The sequence below is a fragment of the Pithys albifrons genome, chromosome Z (genome assembly GCF_047495875.1).
Source record: "Pithys albifrons albifrons isolate INPA30051 chromosome Z, PitAlb_v1, whole genome shotgun sequence".
Lineage (NCBI taxonomy): Eukaryota > Metazoa > Chordata > Aves > Passeriformes > Thamnophilidae > Pithys > Pithys albifrons.
The window spans coordinates 24,951,090-24,978,208 of record NC_092497.1 but is presented as its reverse complement, the minus strand read 5'-3'; the positions used below and the strand labels follow the sequence as shown (position 1 = coordinate 24,978,208).

General features: G+C 37.6%; 1 protein-coding gene across 1 annotated transcript in view; it reads left to right on the top strand.

Annotated features, from left to right (window-relative positions):
• JMY (junction mediating and regulatory protein, p53 cofactor) overlaps positions 1 to 27,119 on the top strand; it is a 66,790-nt gene that overhangs the window by 12,772 nt on the left and 26,899 nt on the right. The window contains exons 2-4 of the mRNA XM_071579827.1: positions 6,784 to 6,957; positions 22,331 to 22,481; positions 24,505 to 24,674. Of these exons, the coding sequence (XP_071435928.1) occupies positions 6,784 to 6,957; positions 22,331 to 22,481; positions 24,505 to 24,674 (495 nt within the window). The remainder of the gene's footprint in view (positions 1 to 6,783; positions 6,958 to 22,330; positions 22,482 to 24,504; positions 24,675 to 27,119) is intronic.

Below are 27,119 nucleotides of genomic sequence, written 5' to 3'. Positions count from 1 at the left end.
ATCCTGGAGGTTGCTGATACGAGCTCTGTTGGACATGGGGAAAGCTTCTGATATCTTGTCAGAGATGCCACTCCTGTAGCTCCCCAGCTACAAACCCCTTGCCACCTATACAAAATACATACCTACACAGATATGCTGAGGAACACAGGCCCTCTGTACCCAGGTAAATAACTGTTTTAAAAAGGGTTTAAAGAGAGTTGTTGTGGCTCACTTCCTATTAGCAGCTCTTCAGAGGCCTAGAAAAAACATCTTACTTCTTGTGTGTTAAGCACCCTGTATTTTGCTTTCCAGTGTCTTTGTTGGGTTTTGTTTGGTGTGTATGGTGTTTGCTGTTTGTTTCTCAGAATAACTGCAAGCTTTGAACTTGTTATGTGTGTTTATATGTGCCTTTGGTTTGATTAGTTGAATTAGCTTAGTTTTTCCTTAAACAGCCATTTAGAAAACTCTCTCTAAGTCCAGACAATAACCTTGGCAGTGCATCAGCGTACACTTCCAATTCCCTGTTTTCAGAAACCTCTTTGAAAAAAAATTGTGCTTTTTGTCCACTTACTAGGTGGTCGATTGCTGTTCTTTCCAAATAAGTTGACATGGAATTCACTTGTTCATGTCTTCTTTTAATCTTAAGAGGTTAAACAGATGTAGTGGTGGTACCAGCACTTCTCATGCCGTTTAGTATTTGTTTATGGCATCCTCCTTCTGTATCCATATTTTGTATTTTCTTAGATGATTTCTGCCCCAGCAGTAGAATATACTTTAGATGTGTGTTGGAGAGTCAGTCTGTTACTGCTACAGTAATCCAAGTGGTCTTTTTACACAGCAGAGTTAAGAATTGTTGATGGCAATTCAATCATGCAAACTAAAAGCTGGATGTCCTGGCAAGGCTTGATCTTTGAACTGTGATGAGTGACGTTTAAGTACAGCACTGTGAGTGTAAGGGAGAGAAAAGCTGTTTGCCTGTAGTGAAGATTTCATGTAGTTGAGACTCCTGTTTATTTATTGACAGGACATGTTGGGAGTGTGTTTGCTTTTAACAATAATTTCTTTTGTTTATTTATAGATAGCTTAAATAAAGGCAGTTTTAAGCATGTTCTGATGCAAAAAAATGCAGTCTAAATTCAGTTGCTGAAATTCCACATACGGATTTTATATACTGTTCAGTTTCACTTCATTGTAACTCTGTCTGAAGCTCATTATGGACAATTGCAAGTGTATCAGTAAGAGGGTTTGGTATTTTAGGACTGCTGTTCTGGGCAAAGGAGGGAGTATCTAAAAACTACTGTGTTGTAGTGTACGTCTCACTGACAACAGCTGTCTGTAGTTTTACTTGTGATACTGAACATGCTGCTTCAATTAAAAATCCTGGGAGTTCTTCCTGGAAATAACAGATAATACTGTCAGGCCTCTGAGAACCTAAATTCTTAGGAAAATAGGGTATTCCATAGTTACTATTATCCTGAAAGTGTGAGAAGCTTAGGAAGATACTGAAAAATATCTTCATGGCTGGTTTTACCTAAAAATTTGTATATGCCATATCACAATATCTTTATAAAACATGCAAAATAAAGTAGGAGTAACAGCAAAAGTTTTTGGAGTAATAGCAAAGAAATTTTAGACTTGACTGTTCAGTGAGTAAATGAAGCCTTGGATTATGTACCCAACTGAGGTCAATCTGCCCATAATTATGCTGCTGTAATTCTTTTAAAGCTTTATGGACAAAATATTTTTTTTTAAAAATAAATAAGAAATAACCTTAGTTATATAGTTCAAATATATGTGCTTTATAGTTTTATTAAAAAAGTGTTTCCTGCTGCTTAGAGTGTATCTGCATAATAGTTGCCTAAAATATATGGATTCATTTAGTTGTGAACAATGTAACATCTGTGAAACATGATTCTTAAAATAAATGCAGTATTCAATGGATATAGGACTATCACGCCTGTACAGGATGTTAGGTCTACTCTCCTCCACCCACTGTTGTAATATAATTTAAAAATTGTGAAAGTCAAAAATTCATATTGAGACTGTTGAAGTAAATGAGCAGGAAGACTGAATATGCTGAAACTAGTCTTAACTGGGGCATAAAACTTGCCACAAAAATTGTTCATGTACTTTTTGCTAACACCTTGAAAACTTTGTGGTTTTAACTTACCAGATTGGTCTAGACATTTGGCCAGGTACTGATTTAGATACTGCCTGTGTAAAAATTGGAACATACAGAATCAGACTACCTGAGAGCCTGGTTTCCCTTGTGGCATTGTCAGTTCTGTAGATTCTGTGTTAGTCCCAGCACTATGGTTATTTAGTAGTCTGAGTAGTGTCTGGGTGGCAGCCAGCTGAAAAAATGGTTCAGCTGACTTTGATCCAGAGCAGGAACACTCCTCTCAGATTGCATTATAATGGAAGTTGCTGCATGCAGCCAGTTTTGCACCTTCTGTTTTTCTGTCAGTGTCTTTGGATTGGTGGCAGTAACACAGCCTGGACTCTTCATCAGGCTTACAGGGCTCTGTTTAGCAGTAGAATCAAAGCTATCACGCTTCTGTTTATGCTACACTGTGTTGGTGAAGACTTGGTGATTAGTTATCATGTCTGTTTCAAAAGGTAAGAGAGAATAGTTCTGTATTCCTTTACGTATATAAGATAATTTAGATTGGAGAAGACCTTTAAGATCACCAAGTCCAACCACTAGTGTAGCCACTGCCAAGCCCACTGCTAAACCATGTCCCCAAGTGCCACATCTGCACAGCTTTTAAATACTATGGGAATGGTGACTCGACTCCTTCCCTGGACAGCCTGTTCCAATGCTTGACAACCTTTTCCATGCAGAAATTCTTTCCTGCTATCCAGTCTTAACCAGGCACGATTTGAGGTCATTTCTTGTCCTATTGCTTGTTACCTGGGAGGAGTGACTGCCCTCCACCTGGCATCACCCTCTAGTAAGAAAATTCAGACACCAGTAAGACAAACTGTACATTTAGTGAAGAAGTAGCACTTCATTAGGACAATCCACAGCAACCTCCTTCGTTAGGCAAGAATGTAATATAGACAGTGGTATTTCCAAGTGCTATATTAGATATACTATCTATTTCCCTTTGTTTAATAAACTTACGGAGTTGATTTTGATATTTCATATTGTCAAGGTGATCTACTCAGTACTGGAAAATTGGATATTTACTAAAACGAAAATACACCTTTTCAAGTGGGGCTTTAAGTTAGCTATCATACCATTTTGAGAAGTGCTGTGTCTAGCTGTCCTATCTATTTTTTGTAGATATTTCCCCCCTTCTGTCTTTTCTTAGGGGAAATGCAGCACAGTACAGTTTGACTGCTTCTGCTTCCTACTTACCTGGGAGCTAGTAGGGCAAGCAGCAATTTTTAACCAAAAATATTTAGATATTTTGATTTATTTAGGCTAACCTCATAAGACATATTCTCTAGACAATTCACCAGCTCCATTCCCCTTCTTCAGTTTTGTTCTGCATCTCAATGCCTTTCTTGTAGTGAGAGGCCCAAAACTGAACACAGTATTCAAGATCAATGTTCAGATGTTTTTCATGAAAACGCCGAACGAGCCTGTGGGTTAATATAGCGATGTTTGTAATGTAGCCAAATGTAACAAGTACTAGCAAGCTGGTAACCTTCTTCTCTGCTTTGAAAAGTATCCATCTGTACAATAGCTCATTGGTCTTTGGACAAACCAAATGAGATGGTACCTTTGGTCTCCAAGTAATGTTTCATGTTTCATTAAGTCTTTTTTGTCAATTGCAGATTAAATGAAATTTCATCACTGTTTTCTTTCAGGAAGTCCACCTTAGTCACAGGAAAAATACATTCTGCATGTGTCATTGCCTAGAGAGGAAGAATGGAAGCTTACCATGTGTTAATAGTTTAAGAATATCTGTCTGTCTGTCTGTCTAATTCTGTATATATAACTGCCCTGAATTCTGGTTTGGGTTTTTTTTTGTGCATGTGTTTTTTATTTTATTGAGGGTTCGGTATTTCTGAAGGAGTTGGGGTTTAGGATTGGATTTAGGATTGGGGTAACCCCAGCAACAGGCTCGGTAGAACTGGACAGAGACAAGACCATGGAGTTATGGTCATTTACTTACCTTCTATATACACAGGAATGTATTGATAATTCATTACTTTAATGCTGTGGTTTCCACAGATGGACATGATTTTGCTGAACAGCCAACTAATTATAATTAGCTACTAGCTTTTAGTATCCTTAAGATGTCTTTGTACTGTACTGATAGTCATAAAATTGTAATGGTCCTTCATTTCTTGACAATTGCACTCCAGCTTCTGCAAAGTTCACCCTGTCTTTCAAAATATCAGAACTATTAAATAGGTCTTAAGAATGGTCTGCACAGAAAAACCCCAAAGATCCTGCATTGTCTTGTTCTGTTCCTGGAATTAATTTACCTAAGAGTCTGCTTTAACTGGTAATTAAATCTTCACTTGTCATTTTTGCCCTCTAGAATTTGTACCCTGGTAGCTCTGTAGGGTTTCACAGTGCAACAAAGGTGTTAATTTATTTAATACTAAGATACTAATAGCCTTAGCAACCAGAAGGAAATTAACATGATAATGTTCTGGTAGAGTTGTTGCTAATAATGAAGACCCTTGTTGCAATTAGTGGCTTGAGAAGAAAGATTTAGTTTTTCAGTAGGTTAACGTAAGGATAATTACAGCTTTGGGACTGCAAGAGGTTTTTCTGACAGTGCCAGGGAAAGCAGGAGAAAGCTGGAGTACAAAACTCTGCTTGTAGACAGCAGCGTGCAGAAAGAGGAATGGAGGAAGAAGGTGGCTTCTTAGACTAGATGGTTAAAACAATTAGTGGGCTGGAATAATGTGTGAAAACCATAGGGACTTAGTACTCAAATCCAAAAGCATTTGGGGTGACTTCTGTCCCAGTAGTTTCAGGTTATTTTAATGTGTCTAATCCTGAAAGTTCATAAAATGCCTGTTTTACAGATTGCAAGCCACAAACCACTACTCAGTGGCATGTTCTTAGTGAGAACTCAAATGCTACAAAATAGTAAAGAGAAGAGTAGAAGGGCATAGTAAATTACTTGAAATAGCAACAATTCTCTGTGTGAAATCGTTTAGGTAATACAACCAATTGCCTTGTGCTGCTGAGGAATTTCACATCTGTTCTACACCATCTGCCCCAGACCTTTCTTTTCTGCAAGCTTTAATGAGGGAAAGGTCTTCCTGTCTTGTCATCTGACCATTATTTTAAAGCTGAACATGTAAATGAAGCTACTGTGAGCATCTCTGCATTCTGCTCTGCATTTTCTCTCTCATTTTAACCCTTCTTTAGTGCTTCAAAGGCAGGCCAGGTGGAGAGTTAGAGATCTGAAACAAACTTTCAATTATGAAGAAAGAAATTTTTCTTACCTGATCTGGAATCTGAAACATAGCATAATAATCTAAGTGTAATGGAGCAAGCTGAGTGAACAGTATGGTAATCAAGGCTTCTCTTCATTGTCTTGGGGTTTAAGTGAACCAAATATCAAGGCCTCTTAACCAAAGCTTTAATTTCTAATCTCTAGTTCCATCCATTTTGTCTTCCAGTTATAATACTTGATGCAGTTCACTATACAGAGAGTATTCCAGAGAGGGTTGGCATCCAACTTGAGCAAACAGACAGAAGATATGATGTGCTCATTCTGTGGGGTTCTGATTCTGTGTGAAATTTAAATAAACTTGCTATGAATATATGCTTTTGAGATGGTAACATAAAGGACAAGCAACTTTGACTTAGAAATTATATGGGGGAATTAATTTCAGGTAATCTTGTCTTTTTAAATACATCAAGCACTCCACATGTCTGTCTGTATGAGATTAGTTTTTATTGAACAGCTGAATATTTTTTTTAGAAATGGTCAAAGATTTCCAGCAGCATGAGAGGTCTGCCCAGGCATATGCCCAAAATAGATGCAAAACAAGTTTATGAAGTAAAAAATATGCCTTGTAGACAATTTGTACAAAGAGATGAATTTTATTCTTCCTAAGAACTAAAGGAAGGGACAGACTTCAATGTTGTGCTTTCTTATATGAATTAAAGTATTTTTATACTAACATCTAAGATGCTTAGAAAATACCTGTTGCAAAAAAAAAATGAAATCATCACACATTTGAAATTTCATAGATAAACTGTGTGGGAATTCAAAACTGGAAGCATAAACTGAAAGGCAAAATTACCAGAAATACAGATCAGTGTTTTGTTTCATAGAGATTCCTGTCTGTGGCTGAAGCCACACTGATATGTTGGAGCTGTGTGAGTCCAAAGAACAAACTGGCAACCCCCCCAAAAAAATCCAAACACCAAAAAACCCCCAAAATGTAAAAAATTCAAGATGCGACCTTTTTTTGTCTCCTTTCCTGTCACTCCTTTTACTCCAGTGGTGATATCCAGTAGTGGGAAATGCACGAAGTAACGTACTTGATTGCTGTGTTGTAGATTCTTTTACTAAGTTGCTTTTCGTGCTGTCTTTGTGCTCATATTCATTACTTGCCAGAAAATTTTGGAAACATAACAATCAGTAGGAGTGCTGCTCATTCTCAGTTAAGGTTATCAGAGATGTGCTTATACTTGACTGGGTAAATTGAACATGTATGTTGGGGACTTGAGATTTTTTTTCTGTTTGATTGTCTGATGGTTTTGTGGGAACAGGAAGATGGTACAAAAGAATAGACTAAAAAAAGTTTTTTAAAATTACTATCACTTTTAGCAGGAATGTTTGAATATTTTCACTAAAACTGATGCTTTTTCTGCAGCTTCTGGAAAAGCATAAGAATACAGAGAGTATGGTAGAGCTGCTTGAACTGTACCAAATGGAAGATGAAGCCTACAGTAGTCTTGCAGAAGCTACCATGGAGCTGTACCAGTACTTACTGCAACCATTCCGAGATATGAGGGAACTTGCCATGCTTAGAAGACAGCAGATAAAGGTATGGTAAAGGTAACTGAGCTCTTTAGTTGGCAAGTCCAGGTTTTTAGTTGCCTGTTTTTACTATGCGGTACATGAAGGCATGCTTTTTCCACTTGATGTTGACCCTGTTTTTCTGGATTCACCCCTCAGCTGAGTGCTTTTGAAGAGTGAGAACAACTGACATACGTAACTAACCACCACCTCTTTATCTCACTGTCTTTTACTGTCCAAATGCATGGCTGAATTAAATGGGTCAAACTCAAAATTTTGTGGTTACTGGGAATATTGACTAATATATCAAGCAGAAAGAGATGTGCAGTATATATACTACTGTTAATTCTTTTAAAAGGTCACATAGGAAGTGACTTTTCAGTTTAGTTTTCTGAGATAATCTGATAAACCATGGGAATTCAGTGGCTTTTTATCTGATACTGTGAAACACATAAACAGGGAACCATTTTCCAAGTGTATAATTTGTTGTAACACTTCAAAAGTGTATTTTCCTACAGGCTAAAAAGGTGTGCACAGTTGAAGAATACTGAATTTTGGTAAAACTGTTTTAGAATGAGTATGCTTGTTTTATTTAAAATAATTCTAATCTTGAATACTTAGCCAAAATTAAAAAATGTTTTCTTTATTGCATCTCAGAAATACTTTTGAAAAAATTATGAGTTCCTAAGCAGATTATTAAGAGTGCAGACTTCTGATTCTAAGGTAAAATGGTTTTGTTTCATTTAATCTGTATTGCAAATGCCATTTTATCTCAGCTTGACACCTTGTTTAGTTTGTCAAAATCACTTCTACTGATTTCAACTTAAAAATAGTGTTAATCTCTGGTTTTGAGTATAGAATGAGGTAGAGAGGCAAAAGGATTTACGATTCCCAAACTCATTTTATTTTGATGTGTTGCTTTGTGCCTAAAGTAGTTTTTCAGAAAGCTCAGCATATGAAATAAACTCGGTGTTATAATGTCATAGTATTTGAATTATAAGTGCTTTTTTTTGTTCTTAAATCTTGCTACACAGAGAATTAGCATATTTTTTCAGATGTATTACACAGCTGAAGATTCTGAATACTACATTTATTAAAAAGCTTTCTTCAAAGTGTGGTAAAATAATTCCCATTTTATTTGAATTTGTAGCAGAGAAAAAGATTTTTTGTTCTTTTGTCAAATAGGAAAACAATATTACAGTGAGCAGGAAATATGGATTGAGAGTTGGTTTGTTTTGCTTTCTTTTGTTTTTTAAACATCAATGATCTCTTGAATTCTGGTTTTAAAATACTTAATTTCATATTTTTCCTGAGAGAGTAACCTTGGTAACCTTAAAAGGTGTGTTCTTTTGTAGATTATTTTAGTCGTGCATAGTTGTATCTAATGTACATTGTGTTTTCTTCTTAACTTGGAAAGTCTTGAGTTAAAAAACTTGGTCATCTATATTATGTGGTAGAGAAAGATACCATCTCTTGTTTTTCATTTCATTGTTTGAGGGAAAGCAGTACTTGTATCTATGATGACACAACATATCTTACAGCTGGTGTTGAAGAATTGCTTTATAAATAGAACTTGTGCATGGAATGGTTTATATTAGCTTGCTGCATATGTATTTCTGGCAAGCTTTAACATTTTAGACTTTTTCTGTATTAGGTATCTGTTTTTGATTTGTGGGGAAGTTGATTTAGTTTGGTTTTGGCTTTGTGGGTTTTAGTGAATTTCGGACGTTCTAATAATTTCATTTTCACAGTGAGTTGAGAAGGATGTTATTTGCATTACCTGTAATCTTTGAGAAGAATGTTTTGTGTTTTCTCCTTTTGGATCAAGATATAAAAACTGAAATATCTATCATCTGGGTGTTAAATTTCTGCTATTGCTGTTTAAGCAAGATACAAGCTTACAGGAGACAAGGGAGAAACAAATTCTCTGTGATCAGTGGAGACTGATTAGTGTAGGGCAGCTGTATTGTAGGCAGATTCCTTCTTGGGAAAAAACCTGCCACACAACAAACTAGCCCAGAATGGAAGTTCATGACAGTTCAAACATGTAGAAGCTTGGAAATGTAGACTAATTTCATCCATTATAGACAAGAAAGAATCTTGGTTTGGTTTTATACTTCAACTTCTTTTTATGTTTTGGGTATATTTTGTCTCATTTAGTATAAAGGATGGAACATTTAGTAAGTTTGAGGAGTCAAAAGGTATATTGTGATGTACTTAAGTATCTCTGGGTGTGGGAAACATAATTTAAAAGATCAAGATCATGGAAGGAGAAAAGGTTGGCTTATTACGAAATGAAATGTCACTCTGGAAAACTGACTTCTGCTGAAATTCCTACGTAATTAATGAACTAGTTATCTGACTCTAGAACAATGTGTTCATTAGTGAAATACTTCCTTTTTTTGACTTCCAGCATCAAAAATGTAGTTTTGTTTGTATGAATGCTTAATATTTGTAAGCTGCTCAAATCCATGGGGACTTCCCTCTAAGCATGTCAGAATACTTACCAGATACCGTGGGTTCTTCAAAGAGATGAACACTGCAAGCACAGCTGTGTTTTGGACTTAAATTTTATCTACAGGGTATGGGAACAGTCTTGCTCACCCCAAGACTTTTATGGAGAACACACAGATGAAAGCCATTTCGTGATTAATGGTATTATCAAATTGAGAAATGCTTATCAAAGAAGCAGCTCTGAACTCATTTAAAGATTAAAATTTAAGATGTATTCAGTATGATCATATTTTGTAAGATAAGTCTGAAAAGTTGTATTGATAAACCAGGCAAACAGTCAGGACTATGGTTATATTCTGAATGTTCAGAAGGTATAATAAAGGAATTAAAGACAGTATTATGAGTAATATATACATAAAAGCTGTGCTGAATTCTTTGGGCATTTTTAAATTTGCTTATGGACTTTCTGGTTTAGTTGTAATATTAATTAAAGACATCCAGCCAGTGAGTTTTAAATTGTTTTCCTGTATGTGTTACTGGATCATTTCTTTTGATTTTAGACTCTCAAATATAACATAGGGATCAGGAAAGTGAAACTTGATGTTTAAATGCTGTGTTTTGGGCTATCTATATTCCAAGAACTGGGAAGGCAAATATGAGCTTAAAAACCACAGGTCATGCTCTTTTGCTAAGAATGAGACTCCTTATGAACTAAAAACCCCTCTAGCATCTTTGATAATGTTTCATGATTATACCCAGAAATTTTTCATTAATCAAATTAGATCATTCCCTTGAAGGGAAGTTCTAGCCAGGTGGGGGTTGGTCTCTTCTCCCAGGCACTCAGCAATAGGACAAGGGGGCACGGGCTCAAGCTCTGCCAGGGGAAGTTTAAGTTGGAGATCAGAAAAAAATTGTTTCCAGAGAGAGCAGTCAGGCATTGGAATGGGCTGCCCAGAGAGGTGGTGGATTCACCATCCCTGGAGATTTTTAAACTGAGATTGGACGTGGCCCTGAGTGCCATGTTCTAGTAAATGGACTGGAGTTGGACCAAGGGTTGGACTTGGTGATCTCAGAGGTCTTTTCCAACTCAGTCGATACTATGATTCTATGAAAATTCTGCAGTTTTTAATGTGAAGAACATACATTGCCATAATAGAAACGTGGGAGGTGGTAGGCATCAGGAGGTGGAAACACAAAAGTGAGATACTTCTGAAATTTAGAAGCAGCAGAGTAGATACTTGTGTTCTAATGCCTTAGATTTCAGAAAGTTTAATCTAAATTTTTTGAGATCCTCCATATATAGTGCAGTGCTCTTCTCAAAGTTTGTAGGAGTGGTACTAAGTTAGTTGTGGATATTTGGCTGTAGGACTTACTGATGGGTGATGGCTGCTAATGGCAGAGACGGCTCCTCGCACACACTCCACGTGGGGCAGTGGAGAGGCGTAGGAGCAAGTTTATTAAGGAGAACAAGGACTTTTATAGGGTCGAGTAGGGAAGGTGCTAGAAACTGGGAGGTGGTAACAAGGATGGGATTGGATAAGAACAGGGGTGGAATATGTAACTAGGCAACGAGCAACCAATGAGGGAACAGCCATCGAAGAACCGATGGGAACAGAGTCCTGAGCAAGGTGGGAAAAATGTCTAGGGGAGAAGACAACACAGAGGGAATGACTAAGGGAAAACAACAGCAACAGGAAAGCCATTTTGAAACTGTGGGAGGGGTAACACTACAACATTAGAACCATGCAACTGAGAACCATACAATTAAAATGCAATCATTAAACTTGTATAACATCAGTCCTGGTATTTTTTAAAAGTCTCAGTGAGTTCCAATCCGTGGCTGTCCTTGTAAATCCATTTCTTGTAGTGTCTTTTCCAGTCTTCGTTAACCATTCTCCCACAGATAGGTTAATATGATTAAGCTTTAAGTCATTTAAGTATAAGATATGAAGTCTTCTTTGATGAACGATACCAAATCTGGTTGTTTAGGAAAAAAATACTTCAAAAGAACAACTTCGTGGGTAAAACCCCAAAACCTTTTATGTCCATACAGTTGTGTTCACCAGCCCTCACACAGAGAAAGAAACTACCTTGCAGTGTTTTTGTGGCCTTAAAACTGTGGACAGTACTTCATAGGCATGATAAATAGGCACTCAGTTTGATCACACACAAGGTGATACCGGTGGAACGCTTACTTTTTTCATGCAAGGTTGTTGTCTTTAATGTCCTTGGTATTGGACTAAAGATAAAATGTAACATACTGTTTCACAGCTACTTGTATACACCAGCAAAAGTTTGACACAAGCATTCTTGAAGGTCTGTGGACTGAGAACTGATGCTTGTTACAGGTGAAAGAGTACAGCCACCATTTCAGTTCATCTCCAGGAAATGAGACTATTAACATATTTTCATATATTAAATATATTAAACACACTCTTAGCTTCATTGCATACATAGTAATTGCTGTTACTGACATATCAATTCACTTGAATTTGGGGAGGCTTTAAGGAATTTAAATACATGAATGTTGAGGTCTAGCACTGGAAATTAGAGATTAGAGAGGATAAACACTGAGAATTCATCACATCCTGTTTTTAAATAATTTAAAATGCTTTATCTCTCTGTTGTGCTTCCCTTTCAAGTTCCTTTATGTAGATTCTGGTGTAGTTGGCTCAGCTGTATGAGGATTTATTTGTTTGTCTAATACATGATGGTAGATTGCAGTAGTGAACTTGATAACTAATTTAACTTTGACTTGTGCAAAATTACATACTTAGAAATAGCTTATGTTGAATTGAACATGTAAAATTTTGGTTAAAAAATACTTTAAAGTATGAAACAAATTCAGGGGTGTAGAAATTTAGTGATGAGAAGAGCTAGTAAAGCAGAGATAATTACTTTGCAGAATATGTACAGAATACCTTAAAAAAGTCTCACCATCAGCTAAAGGTATTTTGGGAAAGGAAGTAGATGTCTGTGCTTCAATTTGGAGTGTTGCTCTCATGCATCAAACAGACCAACTCTGTATTACTAAATCCACATTTTTATAATTGGCTCTTGAATAAGTGATGTCTTAGTGAGCTGTTTTGTGAACTCTGCTTTTATTAAGCATCTTACAATATTTTGTAGCACCGTCATGGTGTTGAAGTGAAGAACATGAAAACAAAGGTACAGAATACATACTGGAGGACACCAAAGCAGCACTGACTAAAATGTATAGATTGTTTGCATGGCATTCAGCTCAATTTCCTTCACTTTTGTGAACCACACCCTCCAGTACTCAAACCAGTGACTTGCTGAGAACCAGTTGGTGAAAAATGTCTGGTAAAAAAAGCCACAAATCAATACTTGCTGGAGAAACTGTTAAGACTTCAAAGCATTTTTAACTTTCTTTTGTCTATTTGTAGTTGAAGATGTGTCCTCCAATCATCAGGAATAATAGTTGAATAAACTTTTGAAAAAACTGTAGAGTAGGAAAGAAATCTTGACTTCATACAAAATCGCTGGATTTGGAAATTAAGGTCATAAACTCTCTTGAAAATATTGCTTTCTTGTTTGAGAAACTGATGTAATATGCTGAGTTATGCTGTGATCATCTTTATAGACTCCAAGTCTATTTCAGAAGGATTCTATGTCAGTCTCTGTTTACAATCTGAACTATAAATCCTCTAGACTGTTGTATGAACTCAGAGCAGAACATTTTTCTGACTTAAAAGAGCCAGGGGTTTATGGACTTTCTCAAAAAAAATAATACCCTAAACAGGTGATATCATGGAAGGCAGACTGGGAGTCTGAATCACTGAGGAAATTTAATTCATGGTAAGAGGTTGCTGACTACAAAACTCTGGCATGTATCTCATAGCTTAAATCTGCCTGTCTGCAAAGGGAATAGAGTCCAAAGCTAGTCTGGGTGTTCAACTGTAGAACTGATTATAAGACTTGTAGAAAAATCTCATTATGTATGAATGCTGAAAGGTTTGTTGTTTTGTTTTTTAAGAAGTTGCCTTACAAAAAACTTGGCTGGATAATAAAATGGTAAGTGAAATTTCAGTAAATAAAAATTAATGCCTGTGCAGAAGGTTGATGGCAACCCCCAAAAGTGTATATGCACATTCATACACGACTAATTAACTATTACTCCTGAGGAAAACTCCTGAGAGTTATCTTGAGGGGTTTGCTGAAAATATCTTGCCATTCAGCATTTTGAAATAAGAAAGAAAAGTTTTGAATTATTGGGGAGATAAAAAAAACTTAGCACAAAAGAGAAAACATCACACTTCTATATATGCTATACTTGCATCTTGAATGTTGCAGTTTTAGTTTCTCCCTTCCGAAAACATCCTGTAGTATTAGAATAGTTACAGTATGGATGATGGGTGTTTCCCTATAAACATCCTCAATGCAAGACTAGAGTAAATGAACCAGATTATCTTAGTTTGGAAACCATGTGATTCATCTAAGATAAGAAAGTTATGGATAAATCTTTAATGTTAAGGGGCAGAAAATTTTGAGTGTTTTCTTTAATCTTTCTTGTACTAAAAGAAACCAAATAGGGTCCTTCAATGAACTTGTGGTGCTTTAAAACTACCCGCAAATAAAGGGGAAAACAAACTCGTAGTACAACTTAATGCACCAAGTATAGATGTGTTCCAGAAAGAGACAGAGCCATCAGTGGCTACTAATGATTCTGATTAGCCATCAGCTGAGGAAGCCTCTAAGCTGTTTAGTAACAGAAGTTGTGAGTTACCGATGTATCCATACCTTCTGTCTTAATTTTTTTCCTCAAGTGCTAGTGGTAGAGGAAATGGTAGAGAAAGACGCAGAATCAGTGTGTCCCTTCAAAAAGGCATCTTAAAACTTTCAAAGGCTGTTAAACATGCAAAAAATACTACATTTTGTGTGACTGGAGTCAAGGAGGGTGAAAACTGGAGATCTCTGACTTTTGCAGTGTTGGAGATAGGGAAAGAGGAAAAAAAAAAGGAGACTTTGATGCAATGTTATTCAGGCTGTGGAGGTCCAGGATTGGGACTCAAGACCTTCAAACTTAAATAAAAACTTGATGAGAGTCTAAATTTTGAAAGTCTATGCAATCTGAGTCTGTAAATAGTGTGAAATTTGGTACTTTTTTAAGGAGAGCTCTAAAAAAATTATTTCTGTAAGCTTTCATCATATTTGCTGACTTTATACTGAAACTTACAGGGCTGTATTTGCCAGTTGTTACTCTTATGTTCTGTATCCATGTTCGTGGGTAGTTGTATGTCTTTAATCCGATTTCTTCGTCTCTAATACTCGTGCCATTATTTTTCTTATTTCAGTATATCAGTATGTAAAAACGTCAACCGTATTTTGATGAACACTTGATAGATGTGATTAACATTTTTTCTGTTGTATATATTGAGAGTTTTTAACTGACTGTTTAAAAACCCATCCAGTCATTTTTGTGCATAAACAGAATCTGGAATGTCTGGAAACATTCAAGCCCACTTGCTTTACTGTTGAAGTTAAGTTGGCTTAAACACCATTTTCAAATAACCAGTAGAACATGTTGTATTAAAACTGTATTTTTAACAAAATAAAGCCTCTTTATTCAAGGTGAACTCTTTTTTTAGCCTGGGGCCCCATCAGTGAAGCAGAAATGTAAATAAATGTTTTATGATATATAGATGGGTACATAAGGATGGCATAACGCAGGGTGCACCATCCAGTTTAATTCTGTGAATTGCCAATATAAAATACTGTAACTTAGTGTTTTCAATGCTCCTTTATATACACACTTATGTGTCTGCAGGAAGAAAAAACAGTTGAATAAACCCAGTCATACCTCTTACTCTTGCCATAACCTAAATCTTACATGATTTTTCACTTCTGACTACTTCTTAATTTTTCAGCATTCTCCATAGTTCTGGAAGAAACATTCACCAGAGCACTTTGCAGTATGATGGCATTATTGTTTCAGTCCTGTTTCTGCATGTCCTAACATCTTGGTTGCTTTTTAATTTGCTACTTCCATTATGATCTCTACTGAATTGTCTGTTGTTTGTATTTTTATTCCCAGTGCCAGATTTTTTAAGGAATCTACCATATAATCTAAGTTGCCTTGTATATATTAACATTAAAGTTCATGTCAGTATTCCTTTGGATAAAACCAGTAAAACTGTAAAGCCCCATTTACAGCTGAGTGCTTTCACTTATATTCAGGGGTGTATGTATGGAATTAGATTTTGGAAAATACTGGTGGGTTTGTGTTATTAACTGGGAGCATAGTTAAATTAAAAACCTGTAAGACTAACTCTGAGAAGTCCCTGACTGGATGATGAAGCAGACATGCATGCTTTCTGGCTCCTATGTCTATCATGCTATCATTTATGTATGAAGCCTTTCCTTTTTGTCTATTGCTTCTGTTGTCTAGAGTGCTCCCTCAGCTTTACTTATTTTGCTCTTTGAATTAACTGTCCTGCTGTTAAATCTTGCATTTTTCTCCTTTTCTGCCTTTACAAGTCTTTCTAGGTGAAGGATAGCAAAGGAGGCTGGAGGGATGTAACATATCCCTGCATAAGCTTTTATGTGGCCTGGCGCAAGTCTGTTTCTGTGAATCTTGTCCATTCTTCAGAATAAACCTGGGAAGTATTAAAGACCGGCATTTAGTAGCTGTCCACTGCATGTGTATCTTGTAGTTGCTGGCCTGTTTCTTGTATTTTCTTGCCATAAGCTTACTTTACTCTCTTCAAAACTCAACAACAATTGCAAGTAGTTCCAGAGGAGAATGTTTCCAGTAGAAAGGTCTTGCCTGTGTTGATTCATCCTCATTTGCTCACAAGCTAGTTTAAGAATCTCCTTTCAGTTTGTTTTCTATGAAGAATTAATTTGTTTTTCTTCAAAAACATACCAGAACAGTGTAAAAATGTGTTCTTTTATCTTCCATTACTCTGAAGCAATAGCTGATGAAAACAGCTGTTTGTGTGATGTGTGGAAGTTAATGGCTTCTGCTGTTTCTATCCCTTCTTGTGTTGTTTCTGACAACCACTTTTGTGAAAGCTGTCATAATTTTCTTTGTTTCAAAGCATCATCTGAAGTAAAGCTTGCACAACATGAAAGTATTCAACAGCAGATTTCATAATCGGGGAGGGGGACGTGGAGGAGAACTCAGCCATTTTTACTGTGAAGCTTGAATTCCTCTCAAGAAGAATATAGGAGTTTTTTTTAAGGAAGAATAACTGGAATGTGTTTTGGGGTTTGATTGTGTTGCGCTTTGCCTTTTTTTTTTTTTTTTTGAGAAAGTTATTACCAGAAGAGAAACTGTAGATTTGGCTACGTGGTGTGGTTGTGAGATAAAGGGTTTTGCTGATAGACTGTGCTTTCTCCAGAACTTTGGGTCCAAATGAGGAATTCCAGGCCAAAAGCTCAGTTTGAGAAAATGTTAGGTAACTGAAAAGCCTTTTAGGTTGGGAAAAAGCTTCATCTTTATTACAGCTTCTCAGTTTTAACTGAAATTTTTACTGAATCAAAAGGAGATACATAAGTTTACAAGAAGGGTCAATTTGATGACAGCACTATTTAGTTTTTCTTTCTTTGTCCATTTCAATTCTTTGTTGTCTTCTCTTTTTCATATCTAACATGGACAATAGTAATTTAAAAATTCTGTTTCTGTTTGATCTCTAAAATGACCCCTGCTCTTTTATGAGCAATAAAAACTGAAGATGTTTGCATCATAAAGGTGAGCAAAATAAAGCATAAACATGTTATGCGTACATTGCAAACAGTAATGGAATGCAGAAGCACATAAGAGCTTCCTTTAATTCCATAACGAGAGTTATTGTCTTACATCAAGGGGGTTAATTATTGAAGAGAATATGGAAACAACATCTTCACAACTCATGAGCCTGTTCATGTTGCTATTTAATGATCCATATGATTCTCTTTTCATTTTTAAGTTCTTAGGATAAATTCAGAGAATGGTCACTTCTGTCATGAAGGTGTTTATAGGTGAGGAGGAAAGTGGACTTACATTCTTCAAACCTCAACCTCCATAGGCATGATCCCTGTCCTTCCTCCCCAACTTTTCTCCCTATTACAGTGGTGGTTTTCGTTTAGTTAAACTCCATTTTTTTCTTTGTGGCTTACTTTCCTATTCCTGTGTTAACATATACTCTAAATAATTTCTATATAAATATACCCAAATTATATTATTTAAATTGAGTATTGTTTTAATGGATATTTGCTGTAGTGGTACATAATGCCCAGACAACCAGTTTGCAAGAGGACCATATGTATTTTACCACTGTGTCTCAGTTCAACTCAGTTTTTCTCTGAAGATTGTCTGTTCTGCTCTGAAAGGATGACAAGCATAAATTTCATCAATGACTGGTAGATTATAATAATTCTCTAGGTAAGTTGCATTTGAGAACTAGTAATTTTTCTGTTGAGTGATTGGTGATTGGCAGTATTTGCACTTGCAATATGGTCATCTCTGTTTCCCCAGAGCACGCCAAGTACATGGCTGAAAGTGGCTGTTTGCATGCCCTTTACCTTTTAGATTGTCACAGTTATTTTGGTTTTGATTATGAAGAACGGCAATAGTTGCGTTTGGAAAGGTTGGTATCAGTATTTTCTTTTACACTGGGTTGTTGGGGTTTTTTTCTTTTAAAAAACAGGTATTGTTTTTTTTACCTTCTTGATGGAGCAGTTGAATCAGGTGGAATGGACTGGCTGGATGGGAAGAGGTTGCTTTTTCCACAGGGAACGTTGGAGCACACTCAGGTCAGTGGAGAGGCTCTGACAGGCCACAGGGCGTGTATGTCAGGCAAACCCAAAGAAACAAACTTCAGCAGGAACATCGCAAGGCTACTGTGAGAAGCAGGGAGCAGCAGACAGCTGGACTTGAGCAATTGCAGCTTTTAAGGTACCAAATGGAACTCTTACTTGTTGCCACTCAGAAAGTCATTGACCTAATTGAAACAAAGGTGGGAAGCAAGGACCTGTCTTCAAGGATGCAGTGGAGGCTGTATTCACTGAATACCATTTCTGAGTCTCCTTCTGACAAGTCTGCCTTTCCCAAAATTAGATCCTTTCTTTCATGGATCCAAAGAGTAGCAAGGATTTCTGTGACTGAGGATTGTTACTCCAGGAATCAGCCTGGAAACTTGGATCTTCTGAGTATTTGCAGCACATGGTTGTTCTTGAACTTTCTTATTCTGAATTTGCCACCTTGAACCTCAGTTGTCTCAGGCTGGCATAGATGTGTAGTGGTTGTGGGTGTGGTAATCTGGTCTAACAGCTTCAGAAGTAAAGGGAACAAGCATTTTCGTTTAAGGCTCATCCTTACCTCCTAGCTAGTCACCCTTCTTAAGAAAGCAGCTGGGGTTTTTCACCTGTCAAAGACTGTTCACCACTGGCACCTAGATTTCGTCTTCACCTGTAGAGCTGACGCTCTCTTTGTAACAATGAGAGCCTCTTTCCTTGTCATGGTTTAGCCCTAACTGGCAACTAAGCCCCACACAGCTACTCACTCACTACAACTCAGTGGGATGAGAGTGAGAGAATCAGAACCGTAAAAGTGAGAACTCATGAACTGGGATACAGTTTAATAGGTAAAGCAAAAGCTGTGCATGTGAGCAAAGCAAAACAAGGAATTAATTCACTACTTCCCATGCACAGGAAGGTGTTAACCCATCTCCAGGAACACAGGGTTCCATCATGGTTAACAGCGTACTTGGGAAGACAAATGCCATCACTCTGAACAATTCCCACTTCCTGCAGCATTATTGCTGAGCACAATGTTGTATGATATGGAATGTCACTGTGGTCTGCTGGGGTCAACTGTCCTGGCTGTGTGCCCTCTCAACTTGCTGTGTACTTTCAGTCTCCTCTCTGGTAGAGCGGGGTGAGAAGCAGAAGAGGCCTTGGCTCTGTGTCAGCACTACTCAGCAATAGCGAAAATACCCTTTTGTTGCTAACACTGTTGGCAGTACAAATCCAAAACATAGCCCTATACCAGCTACTGTGAAGAAAATTAACCCAGCCAAAACCAGCACATCCCTCCTCCATTGTTTCGTAGCTTCAGAGACAGAAAGTTAATGCTGTATGTCCCCTATCAAGCTGCAAAGTCCACACATGAACATTATTTGTACCTTTGGTGTTTTGATTGTTTTGTTTGTGTCTTGTAGTAAAATCTTCATCTATTTATGTTCACACTCACTAGTTCAAAGAGTCTTGACGGGCTAGATAACAAGCTGTGTAGGTGTGGGCTAAGCATGAAGACAGGTCAACTCAAGCACATTAGGGAAATGCTTGTGTCTTTCTGGGTCTCCTTTCAGCATACTATTCCTGCCACCTTAAGAAAGGTTGTTTGTTGTTCTTGTTCATTCAGCTGCTTGGGGTCCTGCTTCCAGAGAGCAGTGATTTGTGGAGTATGTTCCTCCGTGTCTTTTGGATGTACATGAGGATGTGAACAACTGCATAAAGCGAAAGGGAGGACACATCAGTGCCAGATTGAACTGGTCCATAACAATATTTACAACCTTGTGTTCTTCCTTTCTCTGTTCCCTGAGTTGCTACAGTTTTGCAGGAGCTTTATGACCTGTGCTTATGGTTGCATATAATTATGCATATTTGTATGGGCATTGCTAAAGCAATACTGGGCTTTTCTGTGTGTTGCTGTGTGAATACCTTCAGTGTGAATGATGGTATGGATGGCATACTTGGGATTGCGGTTAATGAAAAGGTGCTTCCCTTTTTTGCTACTTGTAAATACATGCTCTGGGAACACAGATACAATTGTATTCGGCAATCATAAATCTCTTTGGCTTGCACCGTATGTGAATAATGTTTTGGCAGGGAAAACTTCATGAGAAAATGTTACTTTGAGGCTTCTTACTCTTATTCTCCTAGAACTCATGCCCAACAACGTTAGTCACTTTACTCAGTGATCCTGTATTGATTCAGTGTCAAATTGCCTCATCCTTACCAAGGAATAGAAAAATGAGACTTTTAATAGTGTTGGGTTTTATCCAGCTTTTCAAAATAACTTGTTTCAGAGTTCTGTGTAAATGGAAAGCATTCATATTTCTCCAGTCATCATTCACTGGTGTGTATACACACATGCACAGTTTGACATTTGTTTGGAAACTCCTGTCTGTCCACTCCTAAGTATTGCTTGTGGAAATCATGGGACAGACATACTCCATTGAATTACATGTTACAACCTAACTAGTAAAATGATTACTCACTTACCACTTTTCTCCATTATACTTTGCCTGTTGCCTTTCTAAGGGTTTTGGAATTACATAAGGAGTAGGTTAAAATACCCTAGTTACTTTAGACATTTTTCAAGAAATGAACAAGATACTTAGAAGGCGCGTATGTATTTTTACTTGGTAAAAAATTATCCCTCTAAGAGATGGGACAAATGGATATGCAGAGGTATGACCTGAGCAGTTACTTAAAAACCTCTTATTTGCTATGGAATTACAGAGTGGAATGGTTTCTTTAGACCAGATTGAAGCTTTGTGAAATCAAGATTGATACTTGAGGCATTAGCACTTCAGATTTAAATATTTGAGGACATACAAGGTTATGAGCCCTTTTGGGAGGTTTTATCTCTGCTACTGAGGTGTCTTCTTGACTAATGTAAATTGAAAATATTCAAAATTAAGACTTTGGTATTGCATCAACAGGCTTAAGATATATATTGTCTGTAGTGGGAAAAGTGTGTCAAAATTTTCAGTTCTGGGAGAGAAAAGTACATTTTTATTAATTTTTAAAAATTATCTCCAGATCTTTTGCTTGCTTCAGACAGTTGTCATCTCAAAATAAAATTGCCTTGATCTTGGCAATGAAAGAATATTTCAACTCCTAGGTACTAGGAAAAAATATTTTTAAAAGTCATCTGTGTGCTGGTTTAAAGGTGAACCAGCAGGGGAAATGAACTCACCACGAGAGAGATTATAAGTCAGAGCTAAAATTTAATAATAATATTACAATAACAACACTGACACACAAGGGAAATTGCTTTCAACTCACAAAACCCCAGCAGTATAACCCAGTGTCCTGGAGCACAAACCCAAGGGGGTTTGTTTGCCCTTGTGCTGAGACCCCTGTGGTTCGCCCAAGTCCAGAGCAAAAGGAAAAGAGAAACCTGTTGGTGCAGGCGAGGGCTGTGGTCTGGGCGAGAGCGGGGATCTCCTCCTGTCAAGGTCCTGCTGCTCCTCTGGATCCGACAAGAAGTTCCCAAGGTCTTCTTACCCACCACTTATGTACCCTCAGGGAGCACCCAGTCCCTCCCCCTGGGCGGGGACTCACACAATGGGTGATTAACTCTGGGAGCCAGGGGGTGTTGAACTGTTGATGGCCCATTTGCAGCTCCGCCCCCTCAGGCTGGGTGTGAAGGTGATAATGGCTCCCTGGGCAGCTGCTGCTAATGGCTCATTGTCCTTGGGGAATGAATAGAGGGGGTAGAATACACAGCTTTGATCACCCCCACACAGGGTTAGCTGGTCCCTCCTACTGAACTAGGACAATCTGTGACAGAAAAAAAACCCTACTAAAATGTTGATGATTATTTGCCATTACTTCAACACATGCCTAGTTTTCTGGCTTTGTTCTGACTGAAGATCATCTATTTACTTCAGATTTAAATCCTCCAGGCTAGAAGAAAGCCTGGATGAAGAATGGTTGTTATCTGCAGGTAAATAAGATACTTAACAAAAAGATGCTGACAAATCAAACTTATATTTGAGTTTATTATGCTTCCAGTTGTGAAACATGGGTGTACTTTTTCAAGAGAAGGGAGCACTTCCAAGGAGTTTTTTACTGTTGAATAGAAGTTGTAGTGTTATGCTGGTAGTTTTATCTCCTTTTTGTTTTGTTTTCCTTAATTACCTGGAAACTTTGCTGTTGGCAGAATAGCTGCAATTAATTGTGTTGTTAATTATGGACTGATTTATTTTCAGATCTCAATAGAGAATGACTACCTAGGCCCCAGAAGAATTGAGAGTCTGCAAAAAGAAGATGCTGATTGGCAGAAAAAAGCCCACATGGCTGTGCTTTCTATTCAAGATCTTACAGTCAAATACTTTGAAATAACAGCTAAAACACAGAAAGGTAGTTATTTTCTGATGTCCATCACATAAAAGATTAAATTATTTAATGTTTACCATGTTCTGTTTTGTATCAGTCCTCCATGAAGAAAATGCAGTTGTCACTCCTTTTTTTTTTCTGTGTCGAATCTTTCACCAGTAAGCCTTTTTAGAACATCATCACAGGTGAGCAGAACAGAAATTTAGATGAAAATTTTAGAGTCACTTTCTCAATGTGATTGTATTAGCAGCACTCTATACTTGCTAAAGATTTAGGAAGCATAGATTCTGTTTTCTGTACTGGTATGGTAGACCCCTAGAGGAAGTGTTTATTATCTTCCACTTATTTTCTTTTTCCTGTTGCCCATGTCTTTCAGTAATTTTTTTGTAGCTCTAAATATTAAGCAACAGCTCAGTTTTAAATACTCAATGAAAGATGCTGTGTTATTCAGAAGTCTTCATGGATATAACATGGGCATTTTTGTGCTTGAAGAGTTGAGGTGGTTTTACTAAGTAGCTGGTGCAGTAAAACCATATACATTGCCATATACTTCTGTGCTCTCATCCTTGTACCATTTTAACTTAAATAATCAATTTATCAGGACAAACACCTGAGGATGAAGTTTAATGCCACCTTTTTCAGTTTGACTGAAGGCTGCTAGTGACAGACCTTTTCCTGGTGTCTACCCCTGCCTGACTGCAGGTCTCTTCTTGGTGTTGGGGTTTTTTTGGTTTTTTTTTTTTGGCCTTGGTGATAGTGATTGCTCAACCAGATAAATGAAAAACCTGGTAGGAGAAAACATCTTTTGACTGGTAGGTTTCCTGTCCTTTCCATGCAGGACTGCTCTATGTGCCTCAAGAAAGGCAGTAACGGCAAAATTACTCTTTTCACTGACAACCCAAGTTAAGGATAATGTAAAACTTCATCTTATTTTGAAAAAGTGACTAAATTGATTAAAGCATGCTGGAATGAATTTAATTAGAGCAAATTCTGAAAGTATTGGTTGGCTTCACTGTGTTTCTAGTATGACGAGGGCAGAAAATAAGATAGGCCATTAGTTGATAATGCATATTCACAAATATTTACTTGTTTTGTTTAAATGCTTTTTTTATGTACAGCAGACACAGTCGTGGAAAGTGAAGTGCCTGGAGACTGTTTACAGACCTTTAGTATACAGGTTGTTTGCCTGTTTGGTTATGTTTTGGGTTTTCCATGGCCTCCTGCTGACCACAGGGTGGTCTTGCCTACCAAAATACTAACAGATGGCAGAGGAAAAACACATGAGAACGCAAAGGTGTTTCTTACTACCTAACATCAGCATGTAATAGCTTCTAGCACATGGGGACTGAATGCTAACCCTTTGATTCTGTGATTTTTGTGGGTTTTGCTTTTCAGAGCTACGCGTGGTTGTTCTATATTTTAACAATGTTGAAAATCTCATGTGTGTCAGCCTAGATGTTGTCTGGGACTCATGAATAGTGAATCTGAATCAGGCAAAGCACTCCTGCATTTTGAGTTAAAAGATAGGTATTATTCAGTATTCTTACAGAATTGTGCCTAAGGGTAAGGTAAACTTTTTGTTTTAAATTGTAATTTTTTTTAACTCTTCAGATCTACCTAAGTTTCTAACTGCACCATAAATATTATTAAGGGTGTCTTCAGTAGCTGATAATTGATTACAGAAGTGGGGGAAATTTTGGGATGCAGTCTAAGGCCACATGGTAGCATTAGTGAGTTTTTTATTAAGAATTTTGAACCTGTGGTTTAGGTGTTGAGGTCTTCATATTCAGAATGGTCCATGTGTGAATAAAAAAAATTGAGATTACAGTGATAGAATAATCAGCAAATAGCTAATTACATTTTATGAGTATCCTAAGAGTACCTGTATCCTGGATTTTAACCTTGGTACCCTGTAGAATGACTGTTCCCTGCTAAGAGAGGTTTGGATGCTTTTGGGTACAAATGTGTGCGTGGTTTCTGCAGCAGGGTCATTAGTGATCTGAGGAGAGCAGACAAGTAAGCCAGCTGTCTTTTTTCCCCTCTGTAGCTGTGTATGATCGAATGCGAGCAGACCAGAAAAAATTTGGTAAGGCAGCATGGGCAGCAGCAGTGGAACGTATGGAAAAGCTTCAGTATGCAGTTTCCAAGGAGACTCTGCAGTTGATGCGTGCTAAAGAAATCTGTTTGGAGCAGAAGAAACATGCGCTGAAAGAGGAGGTAATTTTTCATGCCAATAAATAGAAAATAAAAATGTGCAGGAAAAAAGCGTTAGACATATGGTGTTGCAAGGTAGGTGTGGTGAGTTTTGTGCCTTTTATGTGTGTTTTCTGTTCACCTTTTCCTGGTTAGTCAACCAGAAGGACTGTTCTTACTGTTAATTTTTACAGCTGTCCACTGAGATAAATGAAAGAAGATAAGAGATAGGACAGAAATGTGCTGCTATGTAATCTCCATAGTTCAGCTCTCAGAGGCATGACCACCTTTTTTGAAATAGTTCTGACATTCCAGATGAAGATGTCTGAACATTACTAAATAGAAGATGACTAGCTGGTTAGGCTGCATTCACTATCTCTGCTTATCCTGGTTATTAGGGTAGTCTTTTCAGTGAGGGCTGTGCTAGCTGCAGCTTTCCTGAGGGAAGACTGCATGCATAAAACCATGTTTAAGTGTCTTAGCTGAAAAAAAATACACATTTATTGGGTTTTATGACATCTCCTCAAGCCTAAAAATGCTTCAAATCCTCTTTTAAACTTTGCTATCAGATGGATATTTGGTGCTAAGAACATTTTTGTCACACTAATGTTAATGTACATTCTCTCAAATCCATTCCTTGTTTTAAGAGAACTTTTCAAATTTTCCAGCAGAATTTTATTAAACGTCTGCCCCTGTTACATAAAAGTTGTCCAGAGAACTCACAACTTTAGCACTGTATAGCCTGGTAGGTGTGTAAGCCTGATAGCCTATTTTAGGAGCCTCTGTAGAAGACAGCTTGATCTGCAAGGAGAAGAGAATACATGCAAGACTCAGGGCACAAAAATAATTTTACTGTATTTCAATGCTCTTTAGATTTAGAAATCTAGAAGTTGTGTGGAAACCTGAGTTTATGAGGCTGTTGCCATTGTTAGCTAAGAGTGGATGAGACAATCCAGCAGTATTAACGAAAATGGGGTATTGAGTATGCTCACATATTTAGAGTAACCATACATCATCTTTTCCATAGTGCATCTAATTCTTCTGCCAGTGTAGACCTTCTGTGAATGTTTTTTGAATGACATCTCACTCTGGTAAATGGGTTATTGTTTTGAAATGCTGAAGCGTTGGGAGCTGCATGGGAAAAGGAAGGGTTAATTATAGTATACTTTGGGGTGAAAGTGCTGAACTGGAAACTGAAGCTTCTGAAGGCAGAGAAATAACATCTGATGGACACAGTGCTTTTGGATGGTGTATTAACAAGGCATAGAGAGCTCTGGGCCTGAACATGGTGATAGCGAGATATGAGGAACTGCTCTGAAACATTGTTTTGTTTTGAAAATGTAAAAACTCTAAGTATACAGAGTTGAATGTGAAAACATGAGTAGGTATCCCATCTTGGAGAAGGGTGGGTGGCAGCCTTACAAAGAAAGTATTTGTAGACCAGAAATACCTTTTCTGGCAAACCATCTAGCTGCTATATTCCAAAAGATAAAAACGGGATGCTCCTTTAAAAAGAATAAAATTCTCAAGAAATTAATATATCTGAATTTGAGATGAGAAAGAGTGACAATTCTGAACGAAGATGGGATCTGACAGTTTATAAGGACACTGTTGGTGTTCAGCAGGTTGTCTATGGATTTTTGCACATTCAGTCTTGAAAAAAAAAATTTTTACAAGGGCATATCATGATAGAACAAGGGGGAATGGCCTTAAACTGAGAGTGGGTAGGTTTAAATTACATATTACAAAACAATGTTTTACTTTGAGGGTGGTGTGACACTGGAACAGGTTACCCAGAGAAGCTGTGGTTCCCCATCCCCCGAAGTGTTCCAGGCTAGGGCCTTGGGTGGAACACTGAGCAACCTGGTCTAGTGGAAGGTTTCCTTGCCCATGGCAAGGGGTTGGAACTTGATGACCTTTAAGATATGTTCCAACTCAAGCCATTCTGTGATTCTGTGACGTTCTTTACTTGGTATGAATGCAACAACAAAGACCGTAGAGATTAAAATATATCCTTTTGTTAATGCGGGAAATTGTGGCATAGCAAGAAATTGAAATTGTATCTCCTCAGCCTGAGCTTTTTACTCAACTGCTGGCTGATTTTAATGTAGCTGCTCGCTCACTTTCCCAAGAGTGGGATCTGTGAGAGAATTGGAAGCATAAAAATTAGAAAACTTATGAGTTGAGATAAAGGCAATTTAGTAGGGAAAGCAAAAGCTGTACATACAAGCAAAACAAAAGGAGTTAGATTCATTTCTTCCCATGGGCAGGCAGGTGTTTAGACCCAGAGCTCTCCAGGAGAGCAGGGGGGGCCCATCACGTGTAATCATTTCTTGGGAAGACAAATGCCATCACTCCAAATCTCCCTTCCCTTTCTTCTTCTTCCCCCACTTAATGTGCTGACCATGATGTCATGTGTCACAGAATATCCCTTTGGTCAGTCTGGATCACCTGTCCTGGCTGTATCTC